An 18,641-nucleotide genomic window follows, 5' to 3' on the forward strand; every position below is an offset into this window, starting at 1 on the left:
AGTATTTAACCGGGTTGAGCTGTTACTTGATTGTGTTGTTGTTAAGTGAGTGCGTCGTTGAAACTTCATCAAGTCGGTTTCTCGTAAGAATGTTCTGTTTGAAAATTAGAAAATGTTCTAAGTTAGAAATCTTTTATATAATTTCTTCTCTGTTTAAATTTTGAAATTTGGTAGGAAAAATGAAGCAGTTGTCTGCTGCTGGTCGTTGGCTCTGTTGTCTGTCTCTCTAATTTTATTCCGTCCCACTTCGCTGAGAGAAACAATTAATTTAATTCCTCTCAGCTCCGTTTGGGCCGATAGGGAGCGAATCACAAACTCACGTTCATAGTGAGGTGCTTCTTAATTTTCCTATTGGCCGAGAAGGCAAGAGAATTAACTCTTTTTTATCTCACGGAAAAATTATTGAAACTCCAAAAAATAATAAAAATCTAAAAAGCTGAGAGCATCAATTATTGATTTCGTAGGCGCCTGTTTGCTGCTTTTCCCCTCTTCTAAAACCGCAACAATTATGGTTTTTTTGGGGGCTTTTTATGAGACTCTATTGTCTTTTCCCCTGAAGCAATCTGCTTCATCTTTATTGAACTTGGGGGGAAAGATCTGCATTGCAACTGTCAAAAGCAGAAGTAATTTAAATCAAAAGAAACTGTGGTTTTACAGGCCGCCTACGTTCAACAACGTACATTTTCTGTCCTGGATATAAGCGAGGAGATCCAGGCCTAAAGTTGTGTTATTTAAATAAGTCGAACTGAGTTGTTTAAATACTTGTGTACTGGTAGTCTGAATAAGCGCTAGTTTGTTTAGCGAGCGGCGAAAGAATGGTTAATTAGCGCCTAAATACGTTCGCTCTAATGCGGGATTAATTATCCGTTCATTTGTAACGGCTCTCGTAATACTACAGCTCACCACGATTTTAAGATAGAAAAGAAAATGATTAAAAGAAAGAAATATACTGCATCGTATATGATTTTATTGCGCTTGGGACATATGAATGAGTTACTACAAGTTCAGACAGTTTATTAAATTAATCGCAAAGGGGCGATAATGGTATGCTATAAAATTAATCGCAAAGGGCGATAATGTTGTGCTATATTAGTTTAAAAATTCTGGAGGCAAAATGACTGGGCTTGGCATCGGACTGTTACCATCGTCTTCGATCAAAAGAACCTCTTGTATATCGTCCTCAGTTGGTTCGTCCTTATCCATTGACTGTCGCTTTTTGTGCTTTTTAACCCTCCTTTTGAGCTCGGAAATTTTGGTTTTTTGTTCTTCGTTTTCCTTCATTAATTGTGTTATTTTCTTTCCTAGCTCCAGATTCTTTTCTCCAAGTTTTTTGTTGGCGTTTGTTATTTCTAGATGTTTCAAGGAGAACGTTTTTAACATAGTTTGTGCATTCGATTCGCTGGTTTTTTGGAGTTGATGGGCAACGACATATTGGTGCCGCCAATAGTCGTTAGGTAGTTGCTTCTCCTCAGGTGGTTTCTGTGACTCCATTTTTAGTTGTTCGAATTTCAGTTGCAATTCTTGCAACTCTGTTTCCTTTTGAAATAGTTCCTGCCTAAATGTGGTATTTTCCTCTATTAAACAACTGGTGTTGATATTTGATAGTTCTGGTATGGAAATAGCCTAGTTTCCATTGTTTTGTTGATTTTTTTCAGTTCGGATTCGAATTTGAACACGATGAGAGCCGTGACCCACAAATGCGAGCGCGCGTGTTAAAATGTTAACAAACGTTTTTCGAGATGTCAGCGGTTTTATGTAAATCTCATTGGCTGTGGTCTATCATGGGTTTAGGTTGATTTCAATAAAATTAGTTTGTGATTAAACTGACGTTTTCGTTCACTGATTTTCGTGTTTTTTCGGAAATTTTCAAATTTTTCTATTTTTGAATCATCAATGAGCTGCATTACGTAATTCTTGGTAGCCCTGAAAGCAAATTTGATTAGCAAAAAATAGCTCTCATACCAAAATTGATAGTGAAAATACTGTTGCACTTTCGGCTTATAGAGCACTATCTCTTCCGTGCCATCAAAATTTTTTAACTCTTTTTAATTTCCCTACTGATTAGGTGAGTCATTCTTGCGTAGCTGCTCACTGTATGCATGTCTTTTGAACTTGTTTTGATGCGAGAAATTTTTTTTTAATTTTGGCGATCACGTGTTTTCTCAGCTTGCCGTAATGAAAACCGTTTTTGAAAAAACAGTTTTTGCGTTGTTTGCTATGAAACATTCTCTATGTTCAGAGCAGTTGTTGTTTTGTTATTGCTCTTATTCTCCAATGTGTATTCATAACTCGTTTTTGGTTGATTGTTTTTGCAAGTGTTTGGGCCCATTGTATGTTCATGGGAGATCGTGTTTTGTTCCTTTATTTTGGCTTTATTTTTGCAGTTGGCTTTTAAGCCCAAGTTGATAAGGGACTCAAAACTCAGTCTTATTAACAATAATCTGCCAAATAGAAAGAGTAATTACACCAGTGCTATCGCAGCTCCACAAAGCAGTCGTAGATAAGAGATCGTTATCAATTATTAGCACGTTGCTTAAATAAGCGTAATTGTTGCATTCAATGTTCCCCTTTTGCGCCCAGCCAAAACAAAACAACTCTAGTTGCAAAGTTGTGCAATTTTGAGTTCAGTTTATTATCTGTGCCTACTAAAAAGAGCGATTCATTATCTCAATTGTTGTTGCTGTGTTTATTAGTTAATTTAAATTCCCCCTCGAGCAACACAAATACAGATTCATTAGAAAGCCTATTTTGCTGCAGTTTACTTGGATTTGGATTTCACTATTGGAATATGATCTCATCATTTGCGTGAGTCCATACTTATTAGTTGTCTAGATTGGAGAGATTTGAGACCACAGCGGTGAATTCACTCAGTAATTAGATTGGTTATAATTGCTTTTAGAATAAATTAACTTTCATAGTTTCCTATTCATTGTGTCACTATTTCGTTTTATTCTTTTGGCCAAAGTTATATTTTGTTGATTTATATATTTGTCATTTGAGAAGAGAAAGACATAGCCTAGAACTGTTGCTGCTGGTTTGTCAGGTTTGTAGCCAGAAACTGGTGCCATTAGTTTGTTCATTTGGATATACTCCCCCCCCCCCCCACTCCAATGTTTTTTTTATGACACACACGCACCAATTGTGTCTTATGTAGTACATTATTATGTAAAATTTCGCACGTTCTTAAGGGCGTTAAAGTTAAACCCCAGTGAGTTTTTTTTTGGGGGGGGGGGGGGGGGGGCAGAATAGATCCGTTCATTTCACACTACCTTCGTTATTATTTTTATGCCTCAATATCTCCATTGCCTTGCTATCTATCTCTCTCATGATGAACACGATTTTGAATCCAAAGACTGTTTTAAAACTGCAATCGCGTGAGTTATCGTAATCACTTCATAAACAGGTTCCAAGTTATCACTTCGAGCAATGATAAACTTAGCAACCTTAAATTTTGATCCTCAAATTATGAGGAGCCGATAGTCATTACAAGCGTTTACAAGCATCGTTTTGAGTAGATTCACTCAGTTTTATAACTGACTTCCAATTTTATATCTTAATACATTGTAAAGATAATCCCCCACACGACATTGGCGCATTTGGCCGTCTAACCAGTATAAAAACATTTTTGAGCGGTTTCGGAGAAAACCCGACGGAAAAGAACCACTTAATTTTAGATAGGAATTAAACCCCCACTTGACTTTTATCGAGCTGTGCATTTAGCGCGTTTGGCCATGCCTCGCGGGCCATGGCCATGACTTAGCGGCCCCTCTGACTTGATATGAAACTATCACAACCGAACAAATTATCACGACCAAAATTTAAATTTAAAATGGGGGTTTATTTCCTATCTAAGATTGTGGGTTTTTTGCGGGGGGTTTATTTCCTAGACACATTTTTGAGGGGTGAGAGCAGAGAGGTTGGTTACCTAGGGCGGTAACAAAACGGGAGAGTAAAATTCTAAACCTTATCGTTTTTGCAAATAATACAAAGCTTGAAGGCGCGTCAATTAACAATTTTTGCAGATAAAAAAAATGCCAGTAAAGTTTGAGATTTTACGATTTTTTTTTACTGCAAAGGGGTCTTAAATTGGTCAAAAAAATTTATTGAACGAACCAAAACTTGGAAATGTTTTCTGTTTTCATCTTTCAGTCTACTCTTGCAAAACTGTGCGGTTTTGTGCCATGAGAATGTTAGCTTTTATATTTCCTCGAATCAGTTTTTCGGCACTATCGAATGTCCTCATGGTTGTACGTTTTCCGTGCTCGAATACTGCTGCGAGCGAAAAATAGGAAAAAAAGCTTATTGGCTCTTTTTAGAGATATTTGATGTTATATTGAGATAACGAGAAGCAGATGTTCTATGGACAGGAGTGGCAAAGAACTTGACTTGAGTGGAAGCAATAGCTCCAGCAATGCAAAAACATTGGCAGACATCATAAAGGGAACTCATGAACAGCTGCGCGACTTGTTAGGTAATTATTCACTAGAACCACAATGTTTAATGGCAACTGTTACAGCAGCGAATTTGATGTGCTTACTCCGAGTAAAAAATATCAAATTTAGTGCTTGAAGAAATGCTGCTGATGTGCCTGAATAATTAATCAATTTCACTATAATTAGGGAAATCATTAAAAAAAATTCTATCTTATTAGTGGAAATGGAATCATTGCTACTTGTAAATCATACCATTAGTGTTAGACAATGGCTCAGCAGCCATTGGGACTTAATATGAATTATGATGAAGAACATCTGGCAACCGCTATCGATTTAATGTCACAATATTTTGCTTTAGAATTGCGATCGCCAGAACTACGACAATGAACCGTGATCTTGTTAACTGTAGCTCTGACCATTTTAGGTGAAGAGAGGGATTTCGAAGGTGTATGGCGCACTCATTTAAATGACTCTGTTGGTCGACAGGAATATGCACAGTCAATGTACAAACTTGCAACGCATTACTGGGAGGGAGGGGCTGAAAATTGCAGAGTAAAGTGGTGTCACGACATGCTAAGGAAGTACTACATGCAAACTGTCAACCAGTGGATCGAGAAAGACCTCAGGGTTGCATGCTGCGAATTGGACGCACTTGATTCAACAGAAGAATCGACAGAATATATTTCCATGAAGACACGGAATGATATGTCTACATCAATTCAAGAACATCGGGAATCAACTAATCTGAATCCTGACAACATATCAGTACATGAACCAGCATCTCAACCGAATTATACGCGTGGTTTTGTGAGAAAAATTGGTGCAAGCAGTCCAAATTTTGTTGACATGGTTCCAACGGATCCAAGTCAAAGGATGAGGATTAAACGAGTAAGAGAACAGTTCAAAACAGTAGCGACAGATCGGCAGTGTTTGGAGGCGCTTCGAAAGGAAGGAGCTAAACTACTGTTTGGTAGCAATTTTTCTGAACCTGACTTCGAACATAGGAAGCGGTTGTTAGACGTAGGCAGTTGTTACAATCCGTTTTCGAAGCTGAAAGATGAAAACCTCAATGTTATTGCCATTGATTTGACACCAGCCTGTGAGGTATGCATCAATATTTGTTTATATTCTGAATTCATTGTATGGATTGTTAATAGCCGCCCTCATCTTCTCAGCCGGCTATTATAGCGCTCCTATTTTTTACAATTCAAAGAATTTGAATTGTATTGGGGCGCTGTCTTTTTTTACGACTCGAAGAGGAGTATTGGTTTTCTTAAGGTTTTTTTTACGACTCGAAGAGGAGTATTGGTTTTCTTAAGGTTTTTTTTTTACCGGAAGTACTATTCGTTCAGACGATGTTTTGACGTAAAAGCGAAAGCGAGTAAAATTGCAGTGTGAACTAATTTTTTCTGAGCGAGAGAAGTTTTTTGATCATGCGCTGCGTTTAGTGAATGACTTTTTGACATTGAAAAGTAGTTTTTGACTGAATGGCACATATAGGTAACCGTTTTTAGCCGTTTTTTCGTCTAAGTGGCCTAGTTTTTTTGCTTGTAATTTGGTTTTTTGTAGAAATAATTTTTAATCGATGCTATGTTGAAATGTAAACCCGGGAAATTGTTAGCACAGTATTTTGCATAGCCTGAAATTGCGTTTCAAATGCGAAATTGGCACATATTTCTTGATTTTTTAGTTAATTTTTGGCTTTTTTTTCTATTAATTTCTTCATATTTGGATCTTTTAGCTGTTTTTTGTCAAAAATCAGTTAATATGGCAACTTCCCTTTGATAATTCATATACTCAATGCCTCTTTCTACCTCGATGTAATTTTGTTTCATAAAATTGTACATTTGCTAATCCGATTTTCGTAGTTTTTTGCCAATTTTTTTTCAGTTTTTTGTTTGTATTTTGCTTTTAATTACTAGAAATAGTATTTTGGGGAACATGAGGGACTTTAATTTTGTTTCAATAAAAATGCAATCATTTTTTGGTGTTAAGTTTTTGAAAAAACAGATAAATTTTTTTCATAAATGCAATCTTAAATATTTTTTGACCACTTTTTTGCAAAATGTTTCATTGTTTTGTATGTCTGAATTCTGCTTTTTCTTGTTTTATTCTGTTCAGCAAGCTGGATTTTTGTCTCGAATGACTCCTTGTCTTTTCTATGTCTCGAATGCTGATCAATGAAATGTACTCGTTTTTCTTGATTTTTTTTAAATTTGATTTTTAACTTTCAAAAATCAAGAATTGGTCTTTTTGTTACGGTGTTCCTAACATTGTGTCCATATTCTTCACATTCTCATTTTTATCATTCTAATTTTGTCCTGGCACCTACTTTTGTTTTTGTTATATTGATTTTTTCAGTTGTTAAAAAATTGAATGAATTCAGCTTTTTCTTAGATCTTGGTTTCTTCGGTTTGCAATTGATTTAATTCAAAGTAAGGAAGTACTGGGAGTTTGCTAGAAAGTCTTTTCCAACATTTCGACTTATTACTATTCATTGCAATTTTATTCCGGGCTGGGTATTGTTTTTAGACGATTGTTTGCCTTTGAATATTATTCCGTTGCTTTTGTTTTTCTATGATTTTAATTTTTGAATTAGTAGGAAATCTTGTTGTCTAGCATATATTCAACAAGGAAGAATTATGTATTATTTTTGTCTTAATTACCGTGATTAGAAATCTAATTGTAGTGGTTCTCTGATTCTTAAGTTTGAGCACTCTTTTTTGAATAATTTTGACTTTCCTGTCTTTTTTGAAAAGTTTTTATCTGTTTGCTTTCGCGATCTTTTTGAGTTTAGAATCATTAATTATCTGAGGGCAATTGATGGCCCTGTCAGCTTTGTCAGGCTATCAGTTTTTTTACCATCCTAAATATTTCAGACTTTTTTAACGTTACCAAACGTTTTCAATAATAAAATTTTGCTGCATTTTCTTTCTCTTGGTGACAGTGGTTTAAATTTCACCGATTTTTAGATCAGACCCGCGGAGGTAATGAGTTAATGGTTTCATACAAAAGGTAATGGCTTCAGCTTTTTTTGAAGTTTTGGTGCTTCGAGTGGCTTCCGGAATTCTTCCGGCTATGTTTTTAAGATCTGTTCACACATTTTCATGATTTAAGTCAAATTGGAGTAGTGATTTTGGTCACGCCGAAACAGGAAGTGCAGCGAAAAAGCGAGTGGTTTTGCGGCGTGAATCTTTTTCGCTCTAATTTTAAAGTAGAGTGAGAAAACGGTGTTTGAACAAAAATTCGGTTTCGCGGTAGTGGTTTTTTGTTCACATGCGGCAATTTCACTCTGATTTTTACTGTTTTTTTTCGATTTTTTGCACCGGATTTTTTTCTAAATGGTTTTCCCAATCCATTCACAGCTCATTCTAGACCTAGTTTTTTGTTTGAATTAAATTTTCATTTCTCGCTAGTGGTTTTTTGTTCACATGCAGCATTTTGACATTGATTTTCTGTTTTTTTTTTTTTTCATTTTTTTATCTGATTTTTTTAAAAATGGTTTTTTCAATTCACTCATAGTCCATTCTAGGTCTAGTTTTTCTGTTTAGTCAATGAAAATTCTTTGAATTGTACGCCAGAACTTGTCCTGCTATGTTTTTTTACTTCGTCGAACTTTTTTTCGCTTTACCATTTTGCCGCTTTTTCGACATTTTGCGTGAAATCTTTTTGACTTCTGTAGGCTATTTTCTCTCTTCTCTCATTCTGCTAAAATTGAATTTGAACATCAATTGCTCAGCAAAGGAATTCAAAATGAACCGAGTCAGTATAAAAAATTGAAGTCAGAAATAGAAACGGGTTTAACCCATAAAGCCCAATTTTAGATGCCCGCTATTTAAATGTTGTTCCTATAAGTCTTAGTTACCATCTCTTATGCTTATTGGTATTGATAGTAGCCCCTGTAGCCTCTCTCTAAGAAACAGAAGTATGTTCAACTACGAAATGCCATCAAAATAAATCGGACTTAAAAAATGTTTTTGTACAAAAATCTTTTTTTCGATATCTTCTATTCTTTCAATCCCAATCATGCTTATTGGAATCAACGGCGGCTATTTTCCGGCAATCTGCCGGGTATGTTTGATGTTTAAGTTCACTCAAATGGGCTAATACGTCTCAGAAAGGAAATTTTGCCAGCGTATTCAAACCTTAACTGTGCCTGCTATTAAACTCCAAACACAATTAAAAAGGAATACATTGCATTTTTGACGTTGCACACGTTGCATAATATTTCTTAAGTTGTAGCGTTCGGAGAAAAGACTGCCTGAAATACTAAATGAAGACAGTGGTACTTTGTCCGTTAAAAATATTACAAAGACAACACCTGTTTTTTCGATTTCGTTCATTTTGGTAGGCAATTAATACTTCGAACGTAAACAGCCCAAATTTTTCATAAAAGAAAAATCGTTACTATTTTTGCAGGTTGAACTTGTTTTTTTTATTGGGTATCTTTTTTGTTTTGGCTATCTCGCTTCCGACAGACTATTGAGTCGGAAATTTTTAATAAGTTTTGGCCAATGTTTAGCTGCCAGGAAATTTTTCGGACGCAAATTTTGTAGATTTTAAGGAAAAATGTCTACCCTTAACTGTGCCTGCTATTAAACTCCAGGTCTAATTAAAAAGCAAACATAGCTTTGTTGGCATTTTAAATAGTTTTTAATCAGAAGCCACGAGTTTCAAGAAAAGACTGCCTGAAGTACTAAATGAAGACTGTGAATAAAAAGTAAATTTTCAAGGGAATAAAAAGTCCGCCTATATATGCTAGTCGGAAGAAGGCTGCAACAAATTACGTTTTTCTCACGACGCTAACATCAGCTTCTTGCGCGAATCGTTCAATCGCACATGACTTATCCCACTCAAAATGACCTTCCCTCGATCTCAAATTGATTTTTGTTCACTTTGATGGAGGAGTTGAGGTCAGATGATATCCAGTTGAAAGTTATTTGAAGGCAGCTTTACCTTGTATAAGACTAGATCAATTAGAGATTAGAACAACAAACTTTTTAAAAGTTTCTTTCGGTCTCAAATCTTCTCAATGATAATTTAAAACTAGGTTTCTAAGAGCTATGGAAGTTTTTTCTGGCAGCTTCCACCTATATTTATTAATTTTGACATTCTAAAGTTCTTGACGTCCTTATTTTGCAGACCTTATTCTTGGCGATTTTGACGAACTTCGTTTAAAGGGGGGGGGGGTTCAAAAATTACATGCCGTAAACTGTAAGTCCACGTTTTGAATTGGATATGAATGGAAGTGTTTCATATCAAGCCTGAATAACTTTTATTCAACCCGAATATCATTTGGCTTGTACCTGTGCTGATTTTTTGTTATTGTTAATTGCTCTCGAACGAAGTTTGAGGCAATTATTGTAAACGTGCTGGTCTTTTTATAAGCAAAATTTTTGTGTGACCTTTTCTAGAATATTCTATGACTTTTCAAGTGGATTTTTCAAGCTTCACTTCAATTGTTTTCATTCTGAAATGAAGGTTGTGGGTAATATAAAATAGATTGATAGCGGCTGAATAACGACGCGGTTGTAGCTTAGTGGATAAGATTACTGACTGCTACCCTGGAGGTGCGAACACTTCGCGGGTTGGAACACCTATCAGCTCCCAGTTTTTGCACCCAAAAAATTTCTAAGCTGCATTAAATTGCACCCCGCTTGTTCTTTTTGTCAGGATTGTTTCACCGTGTTATGAATTCACCGTTATGAATTCATGTTATTAATTAACCGTTGGTTGTCAGTCAGTTAAACTCCGTGCCTTGCACTTTGAACTTTCCTCCTCAAACTTTCGTAGTGTCACTTTTTCAAACGCTTCTAAGACCTTAAAACAGCATTTTCCATTCTTGCCTTTTCAGAGGGAAGTTTTCAGAGAAGGTCACTTTTCGCTCTTGCTGTTCTTTTTTGTTCATTTCGCACTTGTGTATATTTGTTGTATACCCGAAATGTCAAACTTTTTGCCAAATAACTTTTTGCTCAGTTTGGTCTAAAGTAAATTGCCACAGTAAGGAAGCGAATGGAACGTAATACTATAGCAATTTTTAATTTCGATTTGTGACAACATCAAAAATTATTTTGAGACCCTTCGCTTTTTTATTTAGCTTGATGTCAGACTTTCTGTCAACTGTTCTTGTTTGCAAATTATCTTTTTGTAAGAACTTTTAAATAAGTGAGGCAGATGCTCTATTATTGTTTTTAGTACAGACGGTGTACCAGGCGGACTTTGTGAACACTCCCATTAGCTGCGACTGTTACTGTTTCGACGAATCTGAACGTAGTTCTAAAAAGGAACGATCAGTTCAATGTTTACCCGAATTATATTTCGATGTTATTACATTCTGCTTGTTATTGAGCTACATTCCCTCACCCAAAGAGCGACTCAATTTCTGTTCAAAAGCGCGAAAATTGCTCAAGTTCAATGGTTTGTTACTCATCACTGAAACACAAAGTGTGACGCCGCATAATAACTTGATGTTGATGAAACAGTGGAAATGCGAAATCGAAAATCTCGGGTTCCGTAGGATAGCGTACGAGAATCAGACTCACATACATGCCATGGCTTTTAGAAAAGTACCTTTATGGTTGCGAAGATGTTCGTTTGAAGGCAATGATTTGCCGAGAACGAAATTGAACAAACGACCTATATACACTTTGCAGGGGGGATTGTCAATTAATCAGGATTGTCAGAAGCAGGCTAAAAAGAGGCAGGCAAGTGAGATAGTGTTGGGAGAACATGGCGTGTCTGATTGTGGCAATGATGGCGAGAGTGTGAAGGGAGATAAATTTAGTTGGGGTAATGGACATGGCCTAATGGCCACCACCACTGCTCAATTGGACATCAATGGGAAGCGGGCAAGGCTGATGGTGGATGGAACGGAGGAGGAGGAGGAGAGATTGTTGGGAGCGGGCAGCTAAATGGGACTAATTTTGGCTTGGATTCCATTGGGATATTATACGCTCGGAGGCATTTGTGTTGTGGGCACCACGCTCAACTGAATGCGCGGGAGAGAAAGAAGAGAATTGTGGATAGAGAGAAGAAGAATGGATTGTGCCCTAACCTCCTCCTCTTTTAGCACAGTCTTCCCAACAAAGCATCACCACAACTGCCATCAGCATAACTACACAGACGAGGTTAGGGCTTCTTCATCTACAGTCTTGTGCATTCTACGTAACCCACTTTTTTCTATCTATCGCTTGTACGCGTTCTATTTCTGTGTGTGGACGTGTCTAGCATTGATGGGGTTGTTGTTGCTGTTTCCTATTTATTCTTTTTTGCGACTAATGTGAGCGTGTCTGAGAATTCAGTCGCACCTATTACGTCACTCTCAATGATTTGAGTTGGGCCGTGGCGGGCACAGCAGGAGTAGAGCAGATAAGGTAGTTAAATATACACATGCAAATGTGAATTATTAAGAGATTGTATAATCAAATGAGAGAACGAGAGAGAGGGAGAGAGAGAGAGAGGGAGAGGGTGCATGGAATAATAGTGTGGTTGCCATGGAAAGAGTGGTTGGTGCTTAATGGGGATATTTTTACTTATGGTTATTACTGAGTTATTACTGCTCCTCTATGATACGTATGCGAGTTGTGTTTGCTTGAAAAGACTATATAGTGAAGCACAGGGAGAATAGGGCACAACATGTATGTATAAATGTATGTGTGTAAGTGTATGAGCACCTGAAGTAAGAGTGATATGTACTTATAGGGGTTATATTTGGAATAACAAAATAATCAAATATCCCCTATTTGTGCATATGCCTCTAATCGGTGCACGAAACACACACTCACGCTAACTGCCCTTCTGCTAACACTACCTATACTACTACTTAATACTACCACCACTACTGCTACTTCTACTAGTAGTCACCCCGTGTTAACCTACAACCCCCCTCCCTCTCGCTTACCTTTACTTTCAACACTCAGCCTTATTTCAAATATCCAAGTAAATATTCCATGTCGCTTAAAACTAAAAAGCCTGTATCCCTAATATTAGTTACAAGCAAAATCCATAACTTAATGCAGTTATAGCTAAGATAGATAGATAGACGTTGTTAGCGACTATTGGGTTGCAGAGACTAACTCCTAAACTGCGGCTACTATGTGTGGCTCTTTCTATCCACGGCACCCCCCATCCTGCTTTGTTTTGCGCAGTTCCTTTCATTTGTGTTCTAAATCCCATTTTCCCCTCTAACTAACCCACGCGGCTACTTTACTACTACTGGGCATTCGTGTGATTGAGCACCGCCACCACCGCACAGTTCTTTCTCCATTCTTTGCTTGCGTATTCTATTCTAGCTATGTTTGTTGTATTATATATAGACTGCTAAAGAAAGTGAGTAGTTATCGATCGATCGATGGGTAGCCACGCAACGAGACCCACACTAAACATAGCAAGTGCGGCGCTTGTTTCCTTCCCCCGTTCTTGTCTTCCCAAAATATTCATTCCTATTTCTTCCTTTCTTTCCCTTCCCCCGTCCCTTGTTATCCTCATTGCGAAATTGTTCTGGTTACTCTTTCCACAACTCACACAAAATAGAACGCCGCGTGTACTCTTGTCAAATATAGAAGCGCCGAGATTATTCCCAAATTTTCCATTGGACCTTTCAAAGTACAACTAGTGGCTGTAGGAACAGTATTGGCTCTTGTGTGATTAAGTAGTGTGTTGTTAGTTGAACCAGTTGTAGTAGTAGTAGTTGTTGTGTTGTGTGTGATTTATTTCTACATTGGAAAGATATACTGTGAGCCCAGCTAGCTTTTTCCAACTCTGGTTGCATTATACAAGTAGCTATACATAGCTAGCTACCTTCAACATAACACACACATATATAAACTCACCACTTACACTCACTACCTTGGCTATTTTCATTTCCACTCTTATTTCTCCTTTATTCGCTCCCTTGCCGCTCTTAAAACAGCTACCTTTAGTATAGCCAGAGATTTTGTGTGCATTTGCAATGCGAAAAGAGAGAACAATTTACAGCAAAAATACTGTGGAACATAAGTAACGTTGGCCAGAGTTGGGAGCTGACAGTTTGTGCCAAATCGGTTTGAATTTGAACCTCTATTGCAATCTTGCTAAATTGACTGAAATTGTAAAAATCATCAGACCAGTCTCCCGAAAACCACTTAACCCCCTCCCCCTTTCACCTGGCACTGTTCTATTGCGTGTTCCATTCTGCGCTGTTATAGAAATCCCCCATAACTATGCCACACAACAGAAATACATTCACGTATGAATTCATACCATTGTCAGTTGAGTGCCTGTGTTAGTCGAGATTGCGCATAACAGTTCTTCTTTCTATTTCATTCCTTTCTTTTCCTTTTTGGTTGTAGCTGACACTTGCTCTTCGCTTCTGTCTCTGCGGAATGTTAGTTGCGTCAAATTCACCAACCAACCAACCGAACCATGGTCTATACTTGATCTATCCCTCTCTCATACACATTTGCATACTGTCGTTACGGCCAGCTATCTGGCTGTGGGTTACAGCTCTGGCTATGGTTAGCTGCGCGATATCTTAAGGGATTGCCTTTCAATTCATTTCGTTCCTTTTCCTCTTAGAGTAGCAACAATAACACCACCACCATTTTCCTTCATTCATTCACTCACTTTCCATTCCTGCATTTGCTGCTGCTGTGGCTGTGATCCATGTTTCTTTATTTCATTTTATACAGTAAGGAGCACAAAGTAGCCCTCAATTGAGATCCCAGTTGGGCTTGCCTCTTTACCCCCCCCCCCCTCTCCCCTCCCATTCGATCCCTCTGCTCTTTCTTTCTGGCGTTGGTGGTTGTTGAGCTAACTTAACTTCACTCACAGGTAATGATTAACACTTTTATTTACAGGCTTACCTCTCTCTCGCTCTCTTTCTAGCTCTGATAAAATTCTTCATTCAATGTGACTACTTTTGCACACTCACACTACTGCTCTACTTTTGCTCAACGAAGCCTTCAAAACTTGAACAACAACTTTTCTACATTCGAATAACTTTGTGCCCACCTTTTCTCGCTTTCACCCTGCTGGTTGTGTAAAAAGTTCCACCAGATATATAGCCAGTACACATTATTCTGCTTAAACTTATCTATCTTAATGCTCTTTTTCAACGAGGAGCTAACCCGCCCTCCTCGTTTCTGGCCCGTGAGATCCACTAATCGTATCCTGACATACCCGCCCACAATCCCCCTTCACCCGCTTATCCCTCATGAAACAGGATAGCATGGGTTAGTTACATGATCAATTGTAGTCCCCCTGATCCTGTTGTAGCCACATAAGTGGAGTGTTAACTCTGCTATCTAATGTGCCCGATGCTTTTTTGCTGCCTTGTCAGTTGAAATGAGTGATATGTACTTATAGGGGTTAGTAGACTCAACTGATCTCTGTCAGAAACCACAACCACGACTGGACCACACCACATTTGTAGCGTCTACCACTGTGACTGTTCTCTATCAATAGATGATACACACAGGTAGATTGGTCGGTGATGGGATGGTTGGTTGGTTGTATTCTGAACAGTAATCTAACCCCTCTATGTGCATATTCCTATCCAATAGACACGATAACCATACTCTAAAACCCCATAACCTGTCCCGCTTTCAGCGAAGTTCTTACACTGTAAATAGTTATGCATATGGCTTATCTAACTGCTTTTCCTTATTTACATCACGACCAGGTTCGTACCATTTTAATAATTTTTCTGTTCCTTCTCAAATAATAGTAGTTAACTATAGTTCGGAAGGTTTAGATTTATGGTAGCTTAGAGAAGGTTGGAACTTTGAGCCTCAATACAGGTACCATATCATTTTTTAGAAATCATTTGAAGCAATTAAAAAAGTTGCAATATTTTGAATTATGTTAACATGCACTTTTAAGCTTGTGATATGTACTTATAAGGGTTGTGTGTAAAAAGGTGAATGTTCTGAAGAACTAAGCCAATTAACAACCCTTGTTGGTGCATATTTCTGGCTCAAGTGTACGACATAACATACCCTTCACTCCCTCTGCTCTGCCCTTTGTTGATCAATTATTCGTGATCACCTCTGTTGTGTTCTGATTGGCACTATCAGTTAAACTGCCTCCAAACTTTGAATGATTGGACTAGGCATGATAAATAACTGTCGAATGGAAAAGCCACATGTTTCAGACTAACACCTCATCCGAAACGGAATCGCAAAAGACAACTTATGAGCATAGAGAGAATTCGAAGAAATGGATATGAGGAAATATTTCAGTATTATCTGTTTTGGTGCTTCACATTTTTATCTCTATTATTATCCATTCTTGAATCACATCGGGTTTCCTTTGATTTTATTATCCTCGAAGCAAGTTTATAATTTCGGAGACAATTAAGTATTTCTCACGCTAGTTTTCTTGTTAGTTAACTAAACTCGACGTGTAGTAGTTGCTAATCTCTACTGACAATAAGGTCTGTAAGGGTCAGAGCTTAACAAAACGGTCGCAAGAAATTGCTTTAGGAAAACCATTTTTATAAAAAAATAACCGCCATGATAGCTGTGTCAATTTTTCCAGGAAACGAACGTAAATTTCAAAATCACACCAAGAATTTGGAAGTACAAAGCCGTACCTAATGCTCTAGTCTGTTTAATTGCTGCAAGAGCAATATTTGAGCCGAACTTTTACTGGTCCTCTAGTTTCCAAGACTGGAAGAGGATTGTTGGTTTTAAGTTTTGACGACGTGTTGTTACGGTGGTGTTTTCAATTGCTCTCGAACGATCCCTCTGGGCTCTGGATTTTTGCTCCGCGTGTCGTTCGAGAGCAATTTGTTCGACGTTAGTTGGTTCATGTTTTTCAAAGGGGTTCAGTTTTTATTAGAAGGTTTTTCAAAGTACAATTCTATTTGTTTCGAGCTTTTTTTAAATTGCTCACGAACAAAGTTTGAAGCAATTATTGTAAACGTGTTTTTTTTTTCAAAATTTTCGGATGACCGTTTTATTCTGAAAAAGTTTTCGTTTTCACCTCTTGATGCTTTTCAAGCTTGACTTCTTGATGTTTTTGCTTGACCTAACTTGATCATATTGAAAAATTAAGTATGCATTGCAAAATTAAGTGATTTTAAACTTAGAGATTCTAAGTGACTGATAGCCGAGTGGTAATTGCTGCAGTCTAGCACGGAGCTGGTGGGTTCGAATCCCTCGCTGGTCGGATTTTTTGCACCCATGAAGAAAACGGACGAGGACATCACCCTCTGAGATCAGGACATTGTACTAATGAAGTTCTCACGAAAAAAATTCACTCGTAACTTTTCGAACCGTTGCACTTTCCTTCGCCTATTATATAATAAAATATATTTTTTAATCAAAAATGTATTTATCAAACAAATCCAATTTTATAAAAGTTCACTTAAAATTGTAACTTGCATAATTTTTGGAAATTTGCAATAAAAAAGTCCGAATTACATACTAAAAATTCACAACTTGATAGCAAAACACATATGTTAGTTTTACATGCGAATGCTTGGCAGCATAATTTCCACTTGTTTTACTTCGGTGTTAAATACTATAATGTTTTTGTTCGCTTCTATAAAATTTCCACTTACTATTCCTAAATATTGCCTTGGTCAGTTGGTTTTATTAAATATTGGCATTGGCAGGAACTGAAATTTACTGATTTATTTTTCAACCAAGGTTGCATATTTTTTCTTGTTTGCAATTGAGGCCTGAGATTTTGAGTTTCCCGTATCTGCTTCGATTGTGCTGCTTACTCGTTTTTACCTTAAGACGACGTGCTCGATTAGAGCTTTTTGCGGTTTGATTTGTGGGCTTTACTATTTTTGATTTAATTCGTTATGTTAATTTCGTTGCTATCATTTGGGTCTTTAGGTCATTCAAATTGGACATTTATTATTTGGGCAAAAGGAAAGATTTTTGCATAATCCAATCGATCTTCAGATTTCTAAGCAGTTGAACGCAATTGGTAGCAATTATTACAAAGGGTACAATCGAATTGTGGCAAAAGTAGTTTTGTTTTAAATAGTTCTCAGCCGGCCATTATTTTCGTTGTTTTTTTTTTACAATCCAATGAAATTTTTCGTATTTGTGCTTTGTCGTATTTGTGCTTTGTCGTATTTGTGCTTCGTCGTATTTGTGCTACAATCAAAAGAATTTGAATGATATTGGTGCTGTTTGTATATCGATCCAGAGAATTAGGATTGTATTGGTACTTGTTTATTTTTGAGACCTTCAAACATCTTTTGATGACTTTCAAAACGGTGTAAACAGGCAGGCGTTAAGTTGCATTTAGTACTTAAGCTGGGTTTAGTAGTCGTTGAAATGATTATTGTGGTGAATTTAGCTGGGAAGGCCTAAATTTAAAGTGAAAAGATCGCTTTTGTTTCGGTTCTTAGGGATATTATAACTTTAATGAAGCCTGAATTTAAAAATAATTGTATTTGTCTTAAGACACGAAGCTGCGGAGGTACAAAAATTTTTCCTTAATCAATTGTAATGTTTCATTGAAGTTATTCTGAACTTGGCGTTGTTAATAGTTGTTTTTGTCTTTCAACTGTGTTGGTCCATATTGCTTTTAAATGTTTTGTGTTGGTCCATAATGCTTGCATTGAGTAGCAGAGCCGACATACTCCTACTCAATTGAACTCCTGCAAAATCTTTATTGTTGATATTTCTGCAGTACTAAATTGATAATTGTACGAAACTAAAGTTTGCTGAATTAATGAATCGAAGCTAAATTTAATCAGCAGTAGTACTTACCCGAAATCGACGATTTTGCAATTTTATGAACAGATTTCAATTTTTACGGAGACGTGTATTAGCTTTAGCTTTGAACGTTTCTCTGAAAAGATATAACTGGCAGATAAAATGGCCCCGACTTAAAATTGCGATAATCTTGTTCAAATGGTGAATTTGCCAAAGCCAGGATGAATCGTGCCAGAAAGGATTAAAATGATCAGATCAGGTTTCGAGAGAAAATCCTACCTTTCTTTGTCGTTGTTGAGCTCCGCCCTCATCTATATTTTTGACTTAACTGTCTTTTGACTTATATTTTTGCAAAGTGTTAATCAAAAATAGAGGTTTGAGTTTAAAAAAATCACCTAGTTTAAAAAAGCACCTAGTAACAACGTCAATACGCAATCAGATAAAACCTTAGCATCAGTGAATAACTTTTTCCTAACTATAGAGCAGACGGAAATTTTCCGTAATGAGACCAGGTATCAAGTTGACAAAAAGAAGTAATGAGGTGGAA

The 18,641-nt window shown here is 37.0% G+C and overlaps 1 protein-coding gene across 1 annotated transcript; it reads left to right on the forward strand.

Moving 5' to 3' along the window:
- The first annotated feature begins 1,773 nt into the window (after window positions 1–1,773).
- On the forward strand, window positions 1,774–15,785 carry LOC142339512 (S-adenosylmethionine sensor upstream of mTORC1-like). The gene is made up of 5 exons (XM_075389597.1): window positions 1,774–3,043; window positions 4,317–4,471; window positions 4,858–5,537; window positions 10,634–11,560; window positions 15,565–15,785. The coding sequence occupies exons 2-4, from the start codon at window positions 4,360–4,362 to the stop codon at window positions 11,342–11,344; spliced, it is 1,503 nt and encodes a 500-aa protein (XP_075245712.1). The 5' UTR covers window positions 1,774–3,043; window positions 4,317–4,359; the 3' UTR covers window positions 11,345–11,560; window positions 15,565–15,785.
- Window positions 15,786–18,641: the final 2,856 nt, after the last annotated feature.

The sequence above is a fragment of the Convolutriloba macropyga genome, chromosome 5 (genome assembly GCF_964194025.1).
Source record: "Convolutriloba macropyga chromosome 5, txConMacr16.3, whole genome shotgun sequence".
Taxonomy (NCBI): Eukaryota; Metazoa; Xenacoelomorpha; order Acoela; family Convolutidae; genus Convolutriloba; species Convolutriloba macropyga.